We start from the raw sequence: 24,633 nt of genomic DNA, 5'->3' as shown, positions 1-24,633 counted from the left end.
AAATAACAGAAGGTGTAGCCCCCAGTTCCAGCTGACTTCACTATAATTATCCTTTGCTCTGAATAAGATTATCCGTAAAAGATGAGAAAGGCAGCTTAAGGCAAATTTTTCAGAAAGTGGGTAAAGCTTATATTTTATTCTGAAGCTTAGCTATTGTAATTGCTAATTTGGAAATTTTCAGGTTATTATATTGTACCTAGGTCAGATTCTCATTTGGAGGAAAGGAGAGATAAAAATGTTAAGTAATATATGCAGAGTGTATATTGTATCCTCAGTTCCTTCTTTGATTCAAACAGTATTTTTTGTTTTCATTAGAAATGTTAATAAAAGTTCACAGTAAAACTTGATCAAGATTTCTTCTATTAATTGCTAATTTCTATGCACTGTAATGAGAATTTAAAAATAAGAAATCCATTAAAAAATTAAAAAGTAAAAATGATCTATCCCTCCTTTTTACTTTTAAAGTTTCATTTGTATGCGAATAATTCCAACACTCTTATTATATAAAATGATAACTAACATTCTTTTTGCTATATTTATTCCATATCATAATTAAGAAGACACATAAAACAATACATAGAAACATCTAAATGTTGGCATTAAATACTTTAAACACTTGCAATTTCCTAAAGCTTCTGACTTAATGAAAATTTATTTTTATATGACCCATCTAATATAACATCAATAAAGTGCTGAAAATTAGTTATAAAAACTTTGATACCATCTAGATAAACCTTCGCATTATTTCGGTAGATAGAGACAGATCCTCTACAACTCCTGATCTACAAATTGAGCTGAAACTGCCTTAAAAACCTCTCAACTAACCCTCCTAATTAAAACAGAAGATGGAAGAAGATTACACTACCAAATATCTGAACTTTTATCAGTAAAGAAATTAAGGTTACATATTGCCCAAAAGAATCTTTCTTTCTGATGGTAAGTGTTATGTCTGCTTGTGTGAGAGTGGGTCATAACTTTTTTTGGAGATTTTAAAAGACAGGTTAGACAACTATATCTCAACTATGTTTTATATACAGCTGATCCTGTTTTGCCACAGATATGTGAACTAAATGATCTCTTGCAGCTTCCTTTAACTCTGTTTTCTATATTTCTATGATTCTTAACTGGATTTTCCAAAATCTCACTTAACTTTTATTCAAAATAATACCAGGCTGTCAGATACTCTGCAGCCTATGTTAGATTCTTATAATTTTTTTGCAGTATTTAGTTATTAGATAGCTAAGTGGCTGATGTTCCATAATGAAATAAGTTCTTCCATGGATCATGCGGAACACATGAAAAAAGGAAGTGTTTTGCCTGGTTAATATGAACTTGCACTGTTTCTGTATTTCACTCCTACTTGTAAGACTGCTCCTACTTGGGTTTTTTTTTTTTTTTAACTAATTTCTTATGTCCACCATTGCTAATGCCAGTTCAGCTTTGCAGTGATTAAAAAAAAAGTGCATGAGGGTAATTTTCTCACTGGATGTTGACTATTTTTATCAAATTTAGATGAAATCTTGCCCCAAGGACTAATCCCTTTATTCCTACAACTGTGGACCTGTACTGGTGATAGAGGAGCAAAATGGTAAAATTTGTCATTATGTCATTTCTTCATCTAAAGGCTTTTTTTCTTTAAATATTGGTAGAATAGTTGGATTTGCACTTAATTTCAGAAGACCAATGAATACTTTAATACTTGATACTTCAATGCACAGTTTTTCTCATCACATACATTAAAAGACTGTCTCCTTCAGGCACTAAAAACAAATGCCTGGCTGCAGAAAACAGACTAAGTTATGAGATTTTTAGCAATATAGAAAGTTATGTACTCAGAGTAAGAAATGCTAGACACAGGGTGAGATTAAGCTTTCTCTCTGGGAGTCGGGATGCAGACTCATGAGTGCACATTAAGTTCATCTATCCGCTGGGATCAAGACCCTGGGACCTCCTGCTGAAAGAAGGTGTCTGCTGCTGTAGTCTTAAGGCTGGCCCTATGAAAAAAAGCTACCAGCTGAAGAGCTTGCCCTGGGAAGAGCAACCTTGCTCCTAGGTGTGACTCAGGCTTACATACTTGCAGTTCTGCCTCACTCAAGCTGTGTGTCTTCAGCTCTAAAGTACCCTGCACTCTTGTACTTGCTTTCCTCCTGGCACTACAATTCTTTCACCCCTCGTTGTGTACAGCCCAGTGGCAGGCGGACAGGTGAATGGAAGGAGCATTCACCCCTTGCTGCGGCTCTGCGGTCGTCACTCCCCTGCAGGCGGATTATCATGATTTGGGGAATCCTTCAGGCTGAAATGTCCCCTACCCAGGCCTCCCCCTTAATAGGTTAGTGCTTACCTGCTAGGCCATTTTCTGAAAGGTGAATGCCATGAGCACCACAGTTTTCATGAACATATCAAATATGGCATATGTTTGTATAAAACCAGCTTTAGCGGCTATGCTTTTTAGATTAGAATTGTTGATGTACACACAGCCAAGGCTTAGATGCCTCTTTGTCTAAGCTTTGCCTTGCAGCAATGGGTAGGCAGGAGCTAGACACCTTACTGCTCAAGCTTGGGTGATCTGGAGCTGTGTTGGATGCATTACCTTAACAGCACAACAATCAGCCAGAGAGGTGCCTACCGAGACATCATGGATAGTCTAAATCAACCTATAAATCACAGGTAGCTAAATTTCATCTAACTTGTCTGGATCTTATTCTGTGAGATACTTCAGTTAGCTAAAACATACCTGAGGTATACTTTTATATTTCACCTGAAGGATACATTTAAAATAGGTAAAATATCCCTGTGATTCACTGTGTATGTATGTTGGCCTTCAGGTAGTTCACCAGTCACATATATAAAAACTTTGTGATACATTTTAGGCTTATAAGCAAACATCAGGGCAGAAAAAGTATTGACAAACAAGTTTTCAGCAACTATGTGTCTGTTGATATTCAGCCACCTGACGGGACTGAGTTGGCATCTTTAAAACAAGGGACGGTTTTGTTGCGTTAGTCTGTCACTATCTTTTACTTAAAAATTAATTAAATCAAGTTTCTGATTTAACTGATTGCCTTGCTCCCTCCATCTCCACTTTGAGGTGTATTAGATAAACAGTATAAGGAGATATCAGTATTTTCTTTTCTTTTCAATATTCTCTTCACTGTTGGAATGCTACGTTCTTTTGATGTTCAAAGATTTACACAGTCCTGACTACCTTAGAAAGTGTGGCCAAGCTATTCTTTTCCATCTCTGAATACACCTGCACAACTCCCATTACAGCTGATGGAGTGATGTATGTACATACATCTAAGAATGAACTGCATGCATACAGTGCATATACTCCTCAGCAATGTAATCAGAAATGCATGCAAGTTCGGAAGTAGAAAGATGATTCACCACTGTGTGTTTCTATGTACATCAAGCCTAACACCAATAAAAACATTAACTAAATATTAACTAAAACATTCTGATCCCTGAAGATAGGCAACTGTTGAACTAGTAGGTAAGTAGTTAGCTTTATAAAAAATCAATACTTTTTCATAACATTTTATCCTCTTACAATAAAATAGTTTTCAAAACAGTAACAATAGGTTACCATTCAATTTAACTTTTCTTTTACGCCATATGTGGTGTTTTTTTTTAAACAAAACATTTCAATACCGATTTTGTAGTAAGGTCAGGTAAGAAGCTTAACAGTGATTACTCTCTGACAGCTTAATCTGTGCAGTCTTTTGTCAATTTTTCTGAAAGATATTCAGGGAGAGGTTCCATATGAGGAAAAGCAGTGATTTTTAGACATCTAACAACATACAATTTTGTTGAATTTGCATTTAAAAAATGCTAATTTTTTTTTAATTATGCCTGCTTGTTTCTATTACAATAGGCTTCCCATAATGAGTCTTACCTAAGCGTGATGTTGACTGTCACCACCGTGTTGTGTCTTCTGTTTTTTTAAAAATTCACTAAGATCTGTCTTTCAATCTTCTAAATATTTGATCCACATTACTAGATAGAATGCTACATCACATGGTTCTAACAATAGCAGTTTTCTTAAAGCTGATAACCCAGGGACATTTTGGGTCCTGCATAATTCACTCCTACATTATATATTTGATTATATTACTTTGTAAGTACTACTATCTTCAAAAAGAGGATTAATTTTACATAAACTGGAAAAAAACCCATTTTTAATTTTCTTACTAATTATGCACTTTTGAAAATCAAAACTATACATAAAAATTAAAATGTGGCAAAATGCTAGGTACCTCATACAAAGTAATCACACCATATGTTTGCACTGGCTCTCTCCATTGAAGAAAAATCTTCTCTTCAAAGGTACTCCCTTGAATGGATTCAAGTGGCACAGCACTCGGGACTAACAGATAAAAACAAGGAAAAAATGCTGTTTTAAGAAAAGCTTCAGAAGGAGACACTCTGCTTAATATTTGCACTGTCGAGGCATAAAAACCATCCATCCATTCATCCATCATGTCTCAATCCCTTATTGAGATACAGTGCATATTCTGCAGCATTTGGTGAATTGTTAAACAGATCATATATAACCATATATAACCTTCTCTTCTCTCTGAGTAAACCATCTCAATTGCATAAAAACTCTTAGAAAAAGCACCCACTATTATTTCCCCAAGACTGAAGCAAAGACCAGTGTAGCTCAGGAGGAGAATGATTTATTTGAAATGATAGTGCCATTAAGGAAACATATATGTCACCTTCAGTGTAGGAAGAAATTAGTGAGCTTTTCCAGTAAAACACTATTAATGAAAGAAAAGGACAATTCAGCTTTTTATAATGAATTAGGCAATATCCTAAATATAAATTCTTGTAAATAGAATCTACTTGTGATACCCACTTATCAATAGTGTTACTGTTCCATAGTGAAAAACATATTAAACATTCATATATGAAAATGGAAAAGCATTGAAGTAACAAGGTATAGTTTCAACCGAATGAACTAGAATGGTTAGCTTGGAAAGACAAGCCACATGTTGTGTAGAACAGTGATGCTCATTGATATTAGGCCTGAAGACCTACAACAGGAAGAACGTAAGGAAATTATGAGACAGCCAAATTGAAAATCTGACATCATTAATTTTTCTTAAAGTCCCTTTATTTATGAGAATGACCTCTGAAGAGTCAGGGATGTCAGGAGTTATGTCAATCGCTCTCAGGTATCTACTTCTGTTTCCTGTTTGTTCTGCAACAATTACTTTCTCCCCAAGCCAACCTCAACACAGTTTTCAGAGAAGAAGATGTGTAAACAGCACATGGATATATATCTGCAATTCTATTTTTGTAACAACACCTGCAGCACTTGCAGTGGAATGTGAAAAGAAAATTCTGAAAAATTCACACAGGATTGTTGTGAAGCAACAGGCATTGATGCGTTAGCACTTTTCCACAAACTGCATGTGAAAATCCAGTAAGAAGATACACTTAACATTTTCCACATGCTAGAGAAAGAAGGTGGAAGCTACTTGCTGAAGTGGTTGAACTAACTTCTCAGACCCCTTACTAATATTTACCTGAAGGTTAAAGAATAGAAAGATCTGCAAGCAAGACATCTGGTGATTCCTTCCCATTGCTAGGTCTGGTAGAGCACTATCCTCCTCCTATGCCTCCCTGCTGTTGGTCTGGGAGTTTACATGGTCTGAGACTTCATAATCACCTCTCCATAGCTCTCCGCAGAGTCCCTTGCTCTACCAAAGGGAAGCTCTAAGGACACAGGTCATGGTTTCTGAACTGGCTTATCAGTCCTGTATGGACCAGTAAGATTACGCCTTTAGGGCAACCTTAAGCCTGGGCCCTAAACCTTGCTTCCAAGTAGGCGTGAACTGTCAAAACTTACTTGGAATCATGGGGTTAATGATTTATGTGTAAAGGGAGAGGAATTAAATATAGTGTAAATAAGTTGGAAGTATAGCGAAACACTGTGGTAACCCTCTAAAATTATCTCAAGGCCATAAACTCTGAGCAGTTATGCCATGAGGGAGGTCAAACCCTGGCAGAGGTTACCTTGAGAGGTTGTGGGATATCCATCTTTACAGATACTCAAAACTCAACTATGCAAGACCTTGAGCAATCTGCTCTCACTCAATCTTCTCTGAGCAAAAGGTTGGACTAAATGAGCTCTGGAGATCCCTTGCAACCTATGTGATCATGTGATTCGAAAAAATTATGATGATTATTTGGGTCAGTATACTCTGTTGTATTGCATATAGATTTATGTACCTTACTGAAAGTGTATGGTATACTAAAAAGTTGTAATTTTTGTTCAAGGTATTCTCTCAATCACTCATGCTGGTTTTTAATAGGTCTTGGAATAATATAAAGTTCCAGAGGGGCAGGAATAAGAAAATATTATGCAAAATTTTAGACAAGATACATAAATGGCCCAGATAACAATAAGGTCTTTAGCTTTGTCATCCTACAATTGAACCAAACCAAAATTAGAGGATGACAGCAAAATTAATTCTAATTAAACAATTTTTTTGTTAGTTATGCTTTGTCAAATCTGTTGCATTAGCAACTATACATTCCTAAATTGTTTAATTTATTCCTTCATATATTTTGATTAGAAATTAGTACTGCACAAAACCAAGACAGCATATATTAAATTATTTAATAGGTTTAAATGACAGACTTCAAGTATTTATTATAAGAGGAACTCATTACTGCTGAAGTTTTTTCTAGAAATTTTTCCAACATGTTTGCAATTAATCTGTCATTGATCTGGAAGAAAATACAAAGCCATTCCTGTTCAGACTGCAGATGATAAAAACAGGAGGAGGACAGTCCTGTTATATTATCAAGCAATGCCAGTCATTTGATAAGGTTTCTTTGAACAGTGTGCATTTTAAAATGGCTGTAAGCAAGGTCAAAAAAGCTAAGGTACACTTGTAGAGGGCACTAAGGGGCTATACCTCAGCACAGAGCATTCTGGAAAGGTGAAACTGATTCCTAGTGCATAACTGATTCAACAAGGGAGAGCTCCAGTAAACTCTCTGCATGTATAATCACAATAATATCACAGAGAACTTAGGAGGATGGTATAACCTTTTCATGCAGTATTACTATAGCATTACAGAGACACAGTAGCCAATTCTGCTGTCCATGCTTCAAAAAAGACACTCAGAAATTACATTATTGCTCAAAATAAAAAAAATCAGATGTGAAAACCCCATGTTAGCTGAAAATTACCAAAAGGAAAGGAATATCTATATATTTGAATGTGTGTATATGGAGTATATTGTCTAAATAAGCATCTAACAGCGTCCAGTGGTTGGAAAGCCAAAGCTAGAGAAACTGAAACTGCAAAACAAGAACAAATATTTAATGATGTTGAGCATATAATTAAATAGAAAAGCTTACATGAGGATACTGTGGACAATCACATGAAATTTCTTCAAACTGATACTGGAACTTATAAGAGGTAGAACATAGTTCAAGCACAAGTTATGAGTTTAATGAAGAAATGATTAAATGATGTGTGATGTTATAGATCATGAAAAAGATCATTATAACATTTTCAATGGACCCTTCACTGCCTTAAAATTGCTGAAGTTGGTAGAAAATCTGTTACAGATTTCAGTGAAAGTAGACCATGCACTTACATAGAAAAGCATATTGACTATCAGGTAGTATGTATGTACAATGTATACATACATGCAAATATAAAAACTCACCATCTTCATCAGTTTGTACTATAAGTTCTTGGCTTTCTTTTCGTCCTTCGGGATTCATTAGTACTAATTTGATGCTGACATTTGTGTATGGTGATAGATTAGTAATTGTGTGCTGAGGATGTGAACTTTCTGTATCCCAGCTTACTTCTTCTCTCACTTGTTCTTGTCCTCCAGCCTGGTAACGGTAATGGACTGTGAGGTTGTATCGATGGCAACGTGTGACATTATATCCGAATGGTTCCCAGCAAATAGTAATTTGTCTAGATTTGATCTCCACAACCTCTAGTTTTCGTGGCCCACGCATTGGATCTGCAAAATTATCAACATAATTCTGGTATGATTATTTATTCATATTATAATAGTAAGTAACATGAGTAATAAGTTATACAGTTCTATAAGTAAGATATATAAGCAGACACAGAAATTCATTGCTTTATCTCTCATAGGGCAAATGACAATAAAAGTATAGGTCTCTGAAAAATCAGGAAAAAAAAACAGTGAGAAAAGGAGAGAGAAGTTTCTTTGATGAAAAATGAAGCGCAAACAAAATGCCAGAAAGTTTTTATGCTTAAACTCAAACTGCACAATACAGTCTAAATAACACTTACTTTTTTACCTATCTGTTGCTTGCAAAAACCAAGTCCAGTTTTTTTAAAAAATTAATTTGTGTCAACACTTTTAGAGCAAAAACCTTCACAAAACAAGTATCTAAAAAGAAAAGGTAATTTCAGGGAAAACTTGCAAATATCTGGTGATTTTCTCCCAGGACCATTTATGCAAAGAAAAAGTGTTAGGTGGTTCCTTCAGCTATTTCTTATTCATTTCTTTTTAAGTTAGACTGAACCTCTCTTTGGCCAGGACATTAAGTTAATATTCCATTTCCTTTAAAACAGTCCATAGCGTTCTTTTTCCATAAACATTAGTTGTTAATAGCTTCGTTTTTTTTTTTTAACCACATCTAAAATAAACAGTGCAAATATCTCTATTTGTAGTAGTGGTTTAGCAAATAATCAAAAGAAACACAGAAAGCACATCAGCAATACCCTACCGCATCTGAGCTTTCCTAGAGATCTCCCAGTTGATAACCACCCATAAATCACATCTAACAAAATCATACCCAGGAACTTATGGCTATCTATATACAAGAACCAATGACTGTGGTTGATGAAGTTACGTTTTCTTCTGTCCTACTGGTCCCAGCAATTGAGATAGAAAAGTGAACCCAAATTTCCACCATATTACAGCAAAACCACTGACTTGACGCACCTCCCACATTTTCAAAACACTGTCATTAATAGAGCTATTATACATATTTAGCAATAATCTGGAATTTTTTCATATTGGAGCCCTCAACAAGATTAAAGACAATGTCTGGTTTTATCCACTGCTTCACTAGTTAAATGCTTAGAAGACTTTTAATGAGCTGGAAGCCTCTTATATGTAAACAAATTAATATGCATCTTCCCTCTTTTATGTTTATTAATCAACATGTCTTCACTAGGAATGTTCTAAACAATTTACACAGGATTTCATCTTTTTACTTTTTAATAAAATCCCTGCATGCTTGAAATATTTGTTCAAAGATGTTATTGATCTTCACTCCTTGAAGAACAGGTGTTAAGAAATTGCTTGTTCTCTCTAACATCTACAAAGCATGGTACTTTTTTTCACCTTTCAAATCCTCCAGCTTATTTTTTTTTTCTTTTTTTTTTAATTAATTGCCACTACCCAACAGTGTTGATCACCTATATAGAATATTTGCCAATTGGTGAAAAAATGGCAAAGCAACACAAATTCAATAACAGATCTAATCCTGGTCTCCTTTCTTGTGACTAGACTGACTGGTAAAAATGTCTTCACCAAGGATAAATCAGGATAGAGCCATTTACCTGCGTTCACACTCAGATACCCCAGCTAAGAATCCTGGTGTTTGGGATATTTTCTATTGCTACAACAATTAAGATTAATGAGAAGCAAGCCTCAAAGACTGGCAAGTCCTAAGAGTTTCATGTCTTTCTTAAGCATTTACTTCTGCATAATTCAGACATAAATATAATGAAAAAAGAGCTTGCCTTTTTTTTTTTTTTTTGGTTTCACACCAGCTTCTAAGCATTTCTCCATTTAGGTGAGGTTATGAATAGCAAAGAACATTTGATGGGTATTGTGTAACTGTAATGTTATCCGAATGGGCTAAATAGGACTAAAAAATCAACAAAATTGAGGTGACCCTGACATACATTAAGCAGTTGAACAAAGCTCCTAGCTGCAAGAATATGGAACAGCCTGCTTAGTTCCATAGTAGGCACATCAGAAAATTCACAGGGGAGCTGAGAAATCATTTTATCAGAGACATAAAACTAATTTGTAGCATTTTAAAACTGAAATCGAGTGGCTGTACAAAAAAACTGGATCAAAACCTATCCAAGATTTCTGCCCAGGAGGAAGATATTCTTATGTCACGTTACCTTAATAAAAAGTACAAGTTAGCCCTCTAGTTAAATCTTGCAGTCATTGCTATGAGAATGACAGATACATTTTCATTTCTAACAAGACAGACAAGGGAAAAAAGAGATTGGAGTGGATTAGAAGGAGTGAGTCATCATTAGATTAGATGGAGTCAATACAACTTTTGTTGATATTCACAGGATAAAGCTCATCAGACAAGGCAAATACTCTGGTTGCTTTGGTTCCTGACTTGATTCTGTAATCTATAGTTTCAGATAGCTACACAGCTCTTACCTATTTTTTTACTATTCATTCAGAGATTATGCAACTGCTAAGGCTGCAATGACCCTTTCATGGGGTAAGCATAGTGTGTCAACCAGTCAATGTGTCAACCAGTCAATGACAGCACTTAGTGGAAAGAAAGGGAGAGGTAAGATATAAAAAAACCCTGGGACACAGCAGAGAAAAACATTTAAGGAAAAACAAGGCAAGATCTTATATGATGCACCAGGTGGGATAACTGCTGATTTATGGGGGATGTCCACTGAAAAAGTGAGGTTAAATATTCCAAAGAGGTTTGTCCATGAAAGAGCCTCTGGAGATACAGGCCTATACTCCAAAGAATTTACCCACTTTGTGTCCTCAACCTCACTTTTAAAGTCTCAAAATGGACATTGTTAGTGGAATAGATGATGCTTTATTATTTTTTTTATCAAACAAACCTAATTCCTGAATTACCACCACTTTATTTGCTTTATTTTATTTTTCTTTCCAATACCACGCTTCTTTCATTTATCAGACTTGACTTCATTACTGGATATCGGTTCTCATCTGCTCTATACAGCTGAGCTCTCTGTTGTAACAGATCTATACGTTTCAAGTACATGACAATTTTTGGTTAAATTCAGTTAATTCATACAGTAAGCAAGAAAGAGATGAAGGGACCCAATGTCTACTTTTAACCAGAAAAAAAGGCTAAGGTAACAATGGAATTTTTGAATTAAAAACCACATGTGGCTCAAAACAGCCATGAAAAACAGCAGCTATTGCAACAAAAGATAGCAAAAGAAGTTTCCATTTGATCAAGTTAGCACTGAGCTTCTCTGGAGGTATCATTGTATACGCCAGAGGAAATATTTAATGTGATACAGATCTGAGAGCACAGTACATCGCTCCCAATACACTCGAAAGTATATGATCTTCATCATGAAGGATGCAGGATACTTGGGGAAAGAAAACTGTGAAGCAACACAAAAAGAATGACAGCTAATGACTATGGTTTAAAAGGGAAAGCTGAATTAATTAACACGCCATGATGACTTCATTTAGTTGATTTTGTTTTCTACAGGATCTTTTTATCACTTTCCCATGGTAAGTTCCCAACTTAAGTGAAAAAGTAAGCATTCTATAGCATGTTGTACTCATGAGACTTGTACTAACTATTCATGTAGTACTTGAAGACTGTCGTCCTAGCAATGGTCTGCTGTTCTTACCTTGCATCAGGTAAGGTAAGTGATAGCTACATAAAGCAGTGTCATTTCACAGTGCTAATCACAACTGAAATAACATTTTTTTAGAGTAGAAGATGAATAAGGAGATTAATATGCCATACTCATTATATTATATGCAACATATACACCTCATACCACAACAGCTTTTTGCTGAATCTTTGTTTTTTCCCTACTCGGTAAAGGCCCACCTGCAGAGAGGTTATACAGCCAGACCTCTCCACTCACTCTGCAGTTCTCTCTAGATGAACTGAGCCTCTGTTCCTCAGTATTCCAGCTATTTTCTTATGCCTCACTGGTACAAATCATGAGGCGAATGGGGAAAATAAGGCCTACCAACTCATAAGAGAAGAGGTTTTCCTCCCAAAGGAGCGCACTGCCTGTCATGCCTGAAGCTTAGCCAGGTAGTTCTTACTAATTCCCCTGCTGGTGCCTGCAGCTTTTTTCATACCGCTCTCCTTCTGCCAGCTTCAGCAGGGTATCAAGCAGTGAAGTCTGACAGTTGCAGCTCTGACCTGAGGGATGAGCAAGCCTGGTTCTAGCCCCTGGCACTTCAGCATCCCATTTAATCGGTGATCTTGGCTCCTTCTCTGCTCCCCTCTGTTTTCCTGAGAATATGGAGCACAGACTGACAGACAGGATCAATTTCCATTGCAGCTGCAATTCACAGCTCATTTCTCTGGAACTTCACACTTTACCTCTTACTGCAAGCACAATGCTTTTTCAGAAACTCGATTTCAGAATCACAGAGAAATTTAGGTGTATTTTTAGCATCCTCTCATTGATCATCAAAACTTGGGTTTAGAATGAAAACTCAGACTGGAAGTTTTGTCTTTTCACCACAGACTCCACAGACCTACTGAAATAAGAGATGAAGAAAGGAATGGTGTGGTGATTCTCTGCCACTCCATGATACTCCAGTAGCTGCAGACATCTTGTACATGTTAAGTACCATTTGAAAGACATCTGAACAATAGGAATGAAGGACTTACTTCTTGTCTAGGCAAACTATTAGTGTGGTTTAGCTCTGTAACAGCTCTTGTGATTTAAATCCCAGATTGGAGTCTATAGTCCTTCCACAGGAAGTAAAGGATGAGCAGAACAAGAAAATTTACAAATTTAAGATAAAAACAGAATCACCTGAGATTTAAGATATTATCCACTACAGCTCTTTTAAACACAAAATTTAATTAATGATAATTAAATGTACAGACTTTGTCACAGATTGCCTAAGCAGTCTTGTTCAAATCACTTAACATCTTTTCACATCAACTTCCTCTGAGTAACGTGGGAATCATAGTACTCTGGCATCACTATCAGAGGGTGTCGCATATAATTTCATGAACGCCTGCAAGGAACTTGCATACTACAGTGATGGACACCATAAGCACATACAGACTTTAGACTTGATTCCACACGCTAAATCAGGGCCACGTCTGATTCAGCAGACAGTTCAAGACACGTGCTTTGTTTCAAACAAGACTACTTGTGTTTTAAGTCAAACACATGCTCTAAGAGTTCACCAGCACTAGTAAAAGTGATCAGGCTGTCAGTGCACTTTACTGAATCAGAAGTATTCTTCCAGGGAAGAATAAAACATAACAGCTGAGGAGGAGACATGAAAAGTTCACTTTTCCCTGCAGAAAAAACTAAAACATTAAACACTTAAAAATTAGAGATCACAACAATAGAGATCACAACTCTTACTTTACATATATTTATGCACACCATATTTCATCCATGTTTCCCCTTACTTAGTAAAAACCCATCCTGTAGGGGTTATAAAGCCAGACTTCTCTACTCACTCTATAGTTCTCCAGGTAAACAGATACTCTGCTGCTCCTCAGTAGTCTAGATGTTATGTCATGCTTCAGAAGCACAGATCATGAGCTAATGAAATATCATTTCATCTATACAGGACTGCAAAAAATTTGAGGTTGTTTGCAAACTTGGTCAGACAGTGTTGTAAAAGATCTCATTCAACTGTGATGGAATGATTTTTATACTGTAATTATTCTTCGTCTGAGTTCTTCAACAACACATTGAAGTTCAAAAAGAGCTCTTCTTTCCTCAAAATACCACATGATTTATCAAATCTGGTAACAGATCAGGGTTTTTTGAATTCCAATGTACCAAAAACTGCAGAGTGCAGTGAGAAAAGAAACAATGGGCAAGATTTTGGGTGGTGTAATTTCACAGCTTTTTAACACATTTTTATTTTGATCAATAGAAACACATTGGTTTTACACAGTTGTATCTCAAATCCAAAGGAGCAGTCAAATTTGTTAATATAAAGAACTGCTTTGTAGTTAGGACCAGAGGAAGAAAAGGGGCACTTTACCATTATTTGGGTTATAAAAGAAAGAAATCAAACAAAGAGAAGGCAAACAAAGAAACAAAGGGACAAATGACTCATAAAATGAGCAAAATCAAAAGCCTAATATGATGTTGCTGATGTCATTGTCCTGCTGAGCGCAATCATTTTAAAGTGAAACCAAAGACTAAGCTACCAGTGTGCACAAAGCTGTTGAAGATCCAGAAACAACCCTTGGAGCAAAGAGAGGCATTTTAGAGGTTGGTCGTTTTACTTATCTAAGAACACAGCGTTTTGTGGCAGCAAGCAAAATTGTTAAAAGCAGCAAAGAACAATTGTAAATTTGTAAAAAACTTGAAACACTGGTTTCATCTGGGGTATACCTCTACTTCCTTTCATGGAGAAGTAATGGAAGTTGATAGCAATACTTACTAAGATTACTCAGGTAAAAGTAAATACCCTGAGCAGAAGATACCCAGCATCTCCTGGAAAGATTTCAGGTTATAGTATTTAAAATTCTTACCAGTCTTTCACTGTTACTTGCTAATAGCATTTCCAAAAGCACATGTCCCTCCTTCTGCAAAAATAGATGCCTCCCACAGAAAAGCAGCATTCCTACCAGTCTTCTAAACACACTCCCTGACACTTTAAAAAATGTTGGGATGCAAGCCCTGCAGAGCTTCAGCGCTAATGAGAGAAAGAACTATGAGACAGCAAAACTGAAAGGATAGTCACCTGCAATCCAAAAGAGGAAGGAACAATCAGTTATATGAACTAAGTCTGTTTTTCTTTGAGCAAATGCTTAAAAAAAAATGGTTTCTTTTTAATGATATTATTTAAAAAAACCAAACCTCTTCTTTTTTATTATATTCTTTTTATTATATTCATTTGTCTTCCACAGTCAAAATGCCAGTGAAGGAAGATGAACACAAGGGTGTATGTACCCTAAAGTTATCAGAATGCTGACTTTGAGCAGTAGCCTGTGGGGATCCCTTCTGCACCCTTCCAAGTTATTGCAGACTTAAGAGCATTGAGAGGCAGGAATAAACTTCCTGCATACGTTTCCCCCAGCACCTTTACTAACGCAATCAGCATCCACAGTGTCACAATGGAGAGAAGGTGTCAATAGGACAAGACTTAAGTATAAAAAACCACATCTCAGGGCAACTCCATCACAGATAGCTTTCTGTCTCTGGACTAAACCGCTTCCCAGCTTCTGAGAACCAGAAGATTCTCACTTACGGCATGTGCTCATACTCAGCCTCTTTTTCCTGCCAGAGATGCCAGCAGTCTGCTGGGCAAAAGAGAAAAGCTAGCATCTCCCAAACTATCCTGTTGCCAGTAAGTTTATAGCTAACACCGTTCTTCTTCAGCTTGGAACCAGATGCAAGATCATGTTTCCACTGATTTTGTTTTATCATATACTTCAGAAGTATTGTGTAGTTCAACCTCATATATCTGTATGAGGTATGACAATAGCATTTCTACTAGTCTATATACAAAGAAACTGAAGTTCAAAATAAATTAATTACCTGCTGAAGGTTACAACACATCAGCAGAAGTCATGGAATCCTAATTCTCAGTCTCATTTCTAACCCACACTCAACAGGTTTTTCTGTACTTCGTGGCCAGAACTGGTTAGTTCCAAAATGTGGGAGCTCAGAAAACAATAAAATACATACTCAAGGTCACAGTGGTAAAATGAGCAGGCCAAGTTCTTAAAATGAGCCAGTTTGAATCCTCACTCACTTCTCCTCGAATTCAAATGTGAGCTGTAGTAGAGGTCTACTTTTTCCAGGAAGGATCGTTAAGTACTAATACCAGCTTATCATTAGGAGAATTCTTTTTGTGGTATTTCTAGCTGAAACACAAGGTAAAAATATAGGAATTCTTGGGAGAGAATCACGATGCCTAGCCAATTATAGAAAATTAATTGAAAGCACATTCTAATAAGCATCCAAGGCATCAGCTCACTGCTTACAAAAAGTAAGTGTAGCTGTTGCCTGAAAACAGATAGGCATTGGATTTAAGCTTTTAGCAGTGTATTGTTACAGGCACTGGATACAGAAACATGAATGAGTGTTATAATCCCGCATGAGACAGTTTCCTTAACTTTTTCATCTCTTATTCTCCAATTCATGGCTACACATACCCCATGAAGCCTATGTCTTCAGGCTGACATTCACAGTTGCAAAATATATTGGTCTAATCATCAGTAATACCCTTTTAATCATCAATAACATCCTTTTAAAGATAGCAGCATTTTTTAAGTATTAGCTTCTATACAATGTTTTCTCTCATGAGAGAGCTGATATGAACTTTACACTTTACAGTAAAATTTAAATCTGAACCAATGCAAATTGGATCTAGTATTTCTTTATGTTGTCATTTTATAGGTATACTCTGAATGGTGAGTAATTTAAACTCTAATACATTTAAATAAGGAATGAAAGAAAAACATCACTCGATATATTTTTGTCAAATTACCTACATTACATGATTACTCCTCCACAATCAAAATCAGATTTTAAGTATGAATGATACAAACAAGATTACATTCTGAATCTGCAACAGAGATTTTAGTTGCTTGTTTAAAATGACATACCTAGCTATTCAGTAATCACTTTATAATAACCCCTTTCATTTCTAAATCTACTTAGCCATCAGCCACTAGTGAGGAAAATGCTGGCAGTGGTTTTTACAACTACACATTAGTTTTACATTTCATGACAAGCTAATTCTAGAGAGTTCGAAAGATAGACAAGCATGTGTTCTTAAGGTTTTCTTTCTTTTGCATGAAGGAAGCACACATCTGAGAAATGAAAAATAAAGAGTGCAGACATATACTTTTCACTTCACACATATGGCAGTGACAATTTATCTCAACTTCAACCCAGGAACCTCCGTGAATTTGTAAATCAACAAGAAATAAAAGGTTGTGACAAATACCTCTCAGAAGAATTACTATGGTGAGATGGCAAATAAAGTGCCTATTTCTGGTAGACGCTACCTTTGGTAGATCTACCTGTGGCAGATCTAGGATGAGAATGATCTTTGAGGAAAAAGACCTTATGTTGCAAATATTGTCCATTTCAACTGAATCTATCACAGGTGTCGAACCCTTTTTCTGAGCTGATCACATGGCTTGTTTACAGTGTCATTGTTGTCCCTTCCTGTCACATGTCCATTGTATGTTAACAAAGTAGATGTCATTATCTGGAAAGCTGCCCTGCAGAAAAAGACCTGGGGGTGCTGGTCAACAGCCAGCTGAAGACGAGCCAGCAGTGTTCCCAAGTGGCCAAGAAGGCCAACGGCATCCTGGCCTGTATCAGAAATAGTGTGGCCAGCAGGAGTAGGGAGGAGATCGTGCCCCTGTACTCGGCGCTGGTGAGGCCGCACCTCGAATACAGTGTTCAGGTTTGGACCCCTCACTGCAAGAAGGACATTGAGGTGCTGGAGCGTGTCCAGAGAAGGGCGACGAAGCCGGTGAGGGGTCTGGAGCACAAGTCTTATGAGGAGCAGCTGAGGGAACTGGGGTTGTTCCGTCTGCAGAAGAGAAGGCTGAGGGGAGACCTCATCACTCCCTACAATTACCTGAAAGGGGGTTGCAGAGAGGTGGGTGTTGGTCTCTTCTCCCAAGTGACTAGCGACAGGACAAGAGGAAATGGCCTCCAGTTGCACCAGGGGACATTCAGGCTGGATATTAGGAAAAATGTCTTTACTGAGAGAGTGGTGAGACACTGGAATAAGCTGCCCAGGGAAGTGGTGGAGTCACCATCCCTGGAGGTGTTCAAGGAATGTGTGGACGAGGCATTGTGGGACATGGTTTAATGGGCATGGTGGTGTTGGGTTTATGGCTGGACTTGATGATCTTACAGGTCTTTTCCAACCTTAGTGATTCTGTGATTCTGTGATCTCGTGATGTGACACACAGATGCATTTAACCAGACATGTACCTCCACACCTGTGGCATCCTTCACAAGTTGGCACAGGTAGCAGACTTCTAGACCAATTTATAAAGCCTGCAGCCCAGATCCTGCTCATATTTGAGAAGTCGCAGGCAGCACAAATGAACCTGAAGGTCTGAGGAACTGCTCTTGTGGCCACCTGACATACCTCCTTCACACAGTTACCATGCAACAATATTGTCTTCACTGAACAGGAAACTACCTGGTAATACAGGGTCAATACAGAAACTTCCAGATATACTAAGAGATGGTGCAGGTGGCTGGCTCATAATTAAATATATTCATGAGAACAACAGACATGATTTGACCATGCATTATGAACAGGGGAAATGACATTAACATAACATACACTCTTCTACTCAGTGGTCAAAAAACGGGAACCCAGGAAAACAGTATAAATATTTAGAAGTTCTGGTATGAGGGAAAAATCTTTTTTCTAGCTCATTTTCCTGAAAATGGCTGGAATACATCTATGACATCGTAGTATGGCAAACTGCTCTCTTTATACACTAATACAGTGCATATATTTTTGTACAGTAAGTGCCCCAATCACCTTCTAATTATGACTAATATTAATGGCAAAGCATGCACTGTTTGCTCTGTTGTGTGACACATTAGCATGTTTGAACTCATTAATTTTTATAGTACAGCTTCTTGAGTTGCCCCTGAAGTCAACTGGAGAAAAGATAAAACGTTGTGTAAATGTTTCAGCTGCTCAGTACCTGCCATGAAAGTAGAAGCCCAGAGACTGTTTATTACGTTGCGCAAAAGAATAAATGGGCAATGCTGTTTCATAGATCAGTCAGAATAAGACATAGCAGTGTGTTCTGGTTATTGGTGTGGCCTATTGCTACTGACAAATCACATTAATTCAGAGCTGTTACGTACAGTGGTGTTAGCTAAATTGGGGATTGAGAACAGGTCTTTATTGAACCTAGAGGACAGGACAACATGGTCATATAAATCTACGTAAAAGAGAAAATGCCACCAATCAATGTTACTCGTCTAAAAAGAATATTTACCATTCTTTCTAATCTGACACGTGCAATCAACCTTAACCAAATGATGTAGAGTTAGATCAGTTTTGACAAATCACTCTCAAATGCATAAACCTGATAAATGAATCAGATTCTCTGTAAAAACAGGTAAAAGAAACTTTGAACTTACATACATGTCAAAAAGGAACAGAATATTCTGTCTTCCTACTACGCTATTACATGCTAACTAGTATTAACACGTAAGTACAATATTAAATGAGAGGTAAGTACGGTAAAGTTGAGAAGATCATCTGTTTAAGTTGCGACAAGACCCCTTCCCCAAAAGAACGTCCTACATAATTCCCAGTCAGTCTGGATACAGTCTAACTCTCCTCAGGTTAGGCCCATCCTCAGGACTTTTCCAGGAGCTTCACACAAGCCTGAGGAGTTACTAGGTACTGCGTAAATGAAGGTGCTTTTTCACCCACCAATCTAAACTACCATCTTTGTATACTGTCAGTAGCAAATAAATTGGGCCTCAATATCAGTTGCAACATTGAACTCTGATTCCTTTCTCAAGGTAGCACAAATGAGAACAGTACTTTACTCAGACTTTCTTAAAAGAAGCAAAATACTAACTTCTCCTACGCTATCCAGGTAACTCATCAAGTTTTGGATGTTTTACTTCAGAATAAGAACTGACATAAATGATATAGGTAATTTTTGTTTCTCTATGTATTGGGTCACCTTGTATGAAAGGAATTTCTTGCTGATTATCTTTCCAATTCAGTAACTATACATAAGGTCTTTTTACTTTAAAGTACTTGAAAGTACCTCCATTAAGAGTATACACTGTTGACTTTGTTTGAATATATTCAGCATGTTTTTCCTGTTATATCACAATATCTAGAAAATTTCTTGAAGAACTCCCCCAAATTGTTCCCTCTCTGGCAGATTTATTTGAATTCTCCTGGGACAGCTGAAGAAGTTATTTGCCACCAGCTATACCATTCCCTGTAAAAAGCACACATAAGAAAATATGCTTGCTGGTGAAGTAGATTTATATTGTTATATTGTACTATGAAATACAGAGGAAACCAGCCCATCCCTGCTCCTGACACATTTGTAACAAGGAAAGAAACTTCCAGCAGAGGAAGAAGGAGAAGAGCGGGGAAAAAGGGGTAGAGTGGATGGTAAACTGCTTCAAAGTTAATTCTCTTTTTCCTCATCAGACTTAACATAGTCCTAAGATTCTCACAAAAATGGATATACCTGGGACTTTGCTGTCTGCCTCCAACAGATACAGAAATATATGATACTACTGACAAAAAGAGTAGACAAAGGAATACAAGCGCAGAATTAAGAAGAAAATATGAAAATAAAAGTGCTTTTGCGTAATGTGTATCACAGGTTAGTTAAGCCTGTGTTGTTTATTTCCTTTAAGCCATGCTTTACTTCCACACATGCTTGTGAGCCTGTACTATTTATTTCCTTTCTCTAGTCGTAAAGATTAATCATTTATCAGGACTACATTTCCCTATGTTGCCTGCAGCATTCTCTGCTTTAATCACTACAGGTCAATTTGCATTTGGTTATGTCCTTTTGCTTCCTTCCACTCTTCTAAATTTGGTCCTGCCAAATGGATTAAAGAATGTGTGCATTTATGCCAGAACCATAACTGACATGGAAGAACACAAAGCAGCCATTAAATATTGAGGAAAGTGGAGGTTATGGGAGTGATCCTGAGTAAAGGAGAGGGGCCAGGACTAGATTACAGTTTCACTGCTCAAGGACAGGCAGTTGCTTTACTGTTGAGACATAAGCCAGCTCTGCAGGTCACTCAGGAGCCCTGGATCACAGTCTTACCACACAGCTCAAGGAAAACACAGAAGAGGTGACAGGTAAAAGTCCACCAGAAATAAGCTGGTGTGACATATTATGGAACTGCATATGACAGCAATTACATAAAACTGAAAACTGTCTAATTCTGTCACCAGTGACCCAGGATTCAAAGTCCATTAAGCATTGTTTTTTCCAATTGAACTGAACTAATGGAAAATAATTGCTACTCTGAAAAAGGTCATACACAAAGTAATAAAAAAGCAAGTGCTATACAGTCACTATTTATACGTTACTCTAATTTGAATTTATAAATTGCTGACATCTGTTATAAATCATGCAGTTTTCTTCCAAGCACAGAAGTTTCTCATCTCAGGCCTTCCCTTGTCTCTATCACGATTATGAAAGTAAAAAATTAAGGATAATAATTTACATGGAGTTTGCGGAGTGCTCAGGTTTTCATCTCTAAGGGTGCTTTTCATTAACAAAATTGGGAAGAGAGTCAAAAAAAAGCAAAAAAAACCCCAAAACCCAAAGGTATAAAAAGCAACAAGAGCCTACAACAGCTCAAAATCAACAGCTCCCAGAGCTTTTGGCCATAGAATAGCCACAGAGCTGTCCTTAATTTAAAAATTAAAATAAAGTTTTTGAATAGTTTAATTTTAGAAAATAGGAAATATTCAGAAAGATATAAACCACACACTGATATTTTAAGTATGAAAATTTGCATTTGCGTGATAGGAAAAGTTATTTGTAACTAAGAATTGAACCAAATGAGAAGGGGACAGTAGAAGAGCTGCTACTTTTGCATTTGCAGAATGGTTGCCTGTTATAATCTTGAATTATGATGACGCTTATTTTTTTGTCAGTAATCCACATGCACATAGAAATGGTTTGCTGGATTTGGTATACATATGCACACAAAATCTAGAAATATTCATATAAGGCATAACCAACTTAAGCTAGAAGTTTCTTGAGAACCGAGCTGCTGCTTTACGCTTATGAAAGTCCACCAGTAGCACAATCGCATTTTAAACTAAGTTGTATTTGTACAAACAAATAATTCCATTGACTCGTAAATGGTTCGTGATATTCAGAACTTAATTTCTAATAGTTAATCTGAAAAACCAGAACACAGCCATTAATAAGATGTTATAAACTTTAATGCTCTTGTTGTACTAGATGGTGCAAACACTCCTGTCAGGTCTTCCTGGCTGGATCTCAAAGGTCAACTGTAGAGACAAAGTGGAAAAAAAACTGACAGAGACTTGAAGTCAACAAAAGCTCATTTGCTCACCTGCCCCATCCAACCCGTCAGCTGAAGTCTGTGTGGATCACTATTATTCACACAGGTGATAGGGCTTAGTGGCGAGATCCCTGTACTGGGGAATTTGAAACCTCGGCTCAATTTCTGGCTTAGGCACTTGTCACTGGAAGATGGTAAAAATCCTGCTCAACACCTCAGATTTGAATAACTAAATCCTCTGTTTGTAAAGCACTTTGATATTTATGGCTCAGAGGTGCTACATTGGAAGAAGATATTACCATTTCTTCAGTACGCTCTGAAAACTGGAAGGAAAGCAACACGGAAGTCAGGGCGTCTCTCGCTATTCCACTGCTGAGGACACTCACCAATTCATACAACTGTGTTGAAGCTAAATGTAGTCTGCTGCACTAATACACGACTTCAGAAACACCGACAAACTGCTGTCAGGGCAGGCATGAGCTTAATTCAAGACCAACAGGTGAGTCAGGATGGTGCACTGGGTGCAGCTGCCCAGGTGGAGGCAGAGGGGGCTGCAGGGGCGGCCTGCTGCCGGGCACAGCCAGTTCCAGCCGGTTCCAGCCGGTTCCAGCTGACCCACCACAGGGCACAGCTGAGCCCCTCAGCCAAGATGGTGGTGCCTCTGGGAAAGCCTATCTGAGAAAGGGCAAAACACTGCCTAGCAGTGCGAGGCGGGAGGGGAAAAACTGTGAGAAACAGCCCTGCAGACAGCCAGGTGAGAGAAGGAGGGGGAGAAGGTGCTACAGGTGCCGGAGCAGAGACTCCCCTGCAGCTGGGAAGAGGACCATGGTGGATCAGGTATCCACCCTGCAGCCCATGGGGGATCCCATGCTGGAGCAGGTGGATACACCCTGAAGGAAGCTGTAGCCTGTGGAGGACTCCCTGCTGGAGCAGGGGAAAAGTGTGAGAAGGAACGAGCGAGCGGCAGAGAGGAGCTGTTGTGGACTGACCCCAGCCCCCGTTCCTCATCCCTCTGTGCCACTCGGAGGGGGAGAGGAGCTGGGAGTGGAGGAGTGAAGCTGGGCCTGGGAAAAAGGGGAGGAGGGGGAAGGTGGTGTTTTAGTTGGTCTTTATTTCTCTTTACCCAAATCTGTTTCAACTGGCAATAAATTAAACTCATTTCCCCAAATGAAGTCTGTTTTGCCTGTGATGGCAATTGGTAAGTGATGTCCCTGTCTTTACCTTGACCCATCAGCTTTTCCATCTTATTTTGTCCCCTTGTTCTGTTGAGGAGGGGGAGTGAGAGAGCAACTGGGTAGACATCTGGCAGCCAGAGCCAGACAATGTCAAGCCACCACAGACGGTGGTATTCTGAAGATATTTAGGTCTGATCCAGGTACAAGTGAGTGCTCCCTGAATGAAGAATACAGTATCAAGACCTCAGTAAATAGCAGACAAAAACAGACAAGAAATTTTGCACTATACAATTCTTTTTTGTTTAATTTTTGATGAATTCAGTCTACTAAGTATTGGAGCAGAAAGCAATCATTTTAAATTGTATCAGCACTAGCAGTGTGTAACCATGGTAATTAAAAAAATATTATTTTTAAAAATTACAAAAGACACATAGAAAGGAAGTATCCAAGAAAGAACATCTTTCTTGTGATAACTACATTTCTGTAAGTCTGCAAAATTATTAAAGACACAGACATTTTTTACTCCTGCTAAATAGTTAGTTAGATATGCTACAGAATAATGATTTTAATTAAGAATTAAATTAAACAGGGAGTTTGCATGGACAGAAATTCCAAGAAGCCTTAAAGCACATGACTGTTAGATCTTTGAGAGAGTATTTTAACCAGGATTTTCCTACTCCTTATTTATATGGCGATTTCACTACCTCAATGCATATTTACAAGTATCCTAATACAGAAGCAGTTCCCAGCTGGAAAAAAACCCAAAGAAAACAAACCCATAAAAAAATCAGGCCTTTTAAGGGTTAAAGCAGAAGGTACTCACATGATAGCTCGGAAGTATTTAAGTCCACTTCAGCCCTTTCACTGAACACTACATCTAATACTACCATTAAGAATATAAGTGAATAGGGGTTGGAGGGTCTGGTCCCTCATGATGCAGTCCTTGCTTATGACAGAAGAAAAAACACAGTAGGCAACAGCATGGAACTGCTTAAGTGGTAATTTATACAATAATGTTTAGCATGGTACAAGTGTATTGTTGATTTAACTTCACTGATCTGAAGCTTCTTCTAACACCAGCTTGTGACAATAACAAAAAATACCATTCTTGGATGTGTTACAATTGTGTGTGGCCACACAGCTATCCCTGGAGAAAATCTGGTTTAAATTATGAGTTAAAATGAGAGAACAAAAATCCTTCTACATGCCTAAGTGTAGTTGTGCTTTCTCTGAATTCACGGGTGAATTCAGCCACTGCATAGCCATACGTGTGGCTGTCATAGCAAATCTTCTGTAGCCTGGTACACAGCGAGGAAAGATCTGCAAGTTCAGAAGACATGCATACTTTGCCCTCTCCAGCATGCTGCAGCACAGCAATTCCCCACAGAGTCCTACGGTGCATAGGATCCCTGTAGTGGCTTTCTGCCTACAGCAATGGGACCTTAAACGCTCCCAGCCACACCTGAA

General features: G+C 37.7%; 1 protein-coding gene across 1 annotated transcript in view; it reads right to left on the bottom strand.

Moving 5' to 3' along the window:
* PTPRM (protein tyrosine phosphatase receptor type M) overlaps nucleotides 1–24,633 on the bottom strand; it is a 481,477-nt gene that overhangs the window by 218,437 nt on the left and 238,407 nt on the right. The window contains exons 8-9 of the mRNA XM_059815570.1: nucleotides 7,695–8,003; nucleotides 4,257–4,366 (exon numbers count right to left, since the gene is read on the bottom strand). Coding sequence (XP_059671553.1) covers nucleotides 4,257–4,366; nucleotides 7,695–8,003 — 419 coding nt within the window. The remainder of the gene's footprint in view (nucleotides 1–4,256; nucleotides 4,367–7,694; nucleotides 8,004–24,633) is intronic.

Source organism: Gavia stellata, chromosome 3, assembly GCF_030936135.1.
Source record: "Gavia stellata isolate bGavSte3 chromosome 3, bGavSte3.hap2, whole genome shotgun sequence".
NCBI lineage: Eukaryota > Metazoa > Chordata > Aves > Gaviiformes > Gaviidae > Gavia > Gavia stellata.
The sequence above is the reverse complement of the archived record's forward strand: the minus strand, read 5'-3'. Positions and strand labels throughout refer to the sequence as shown.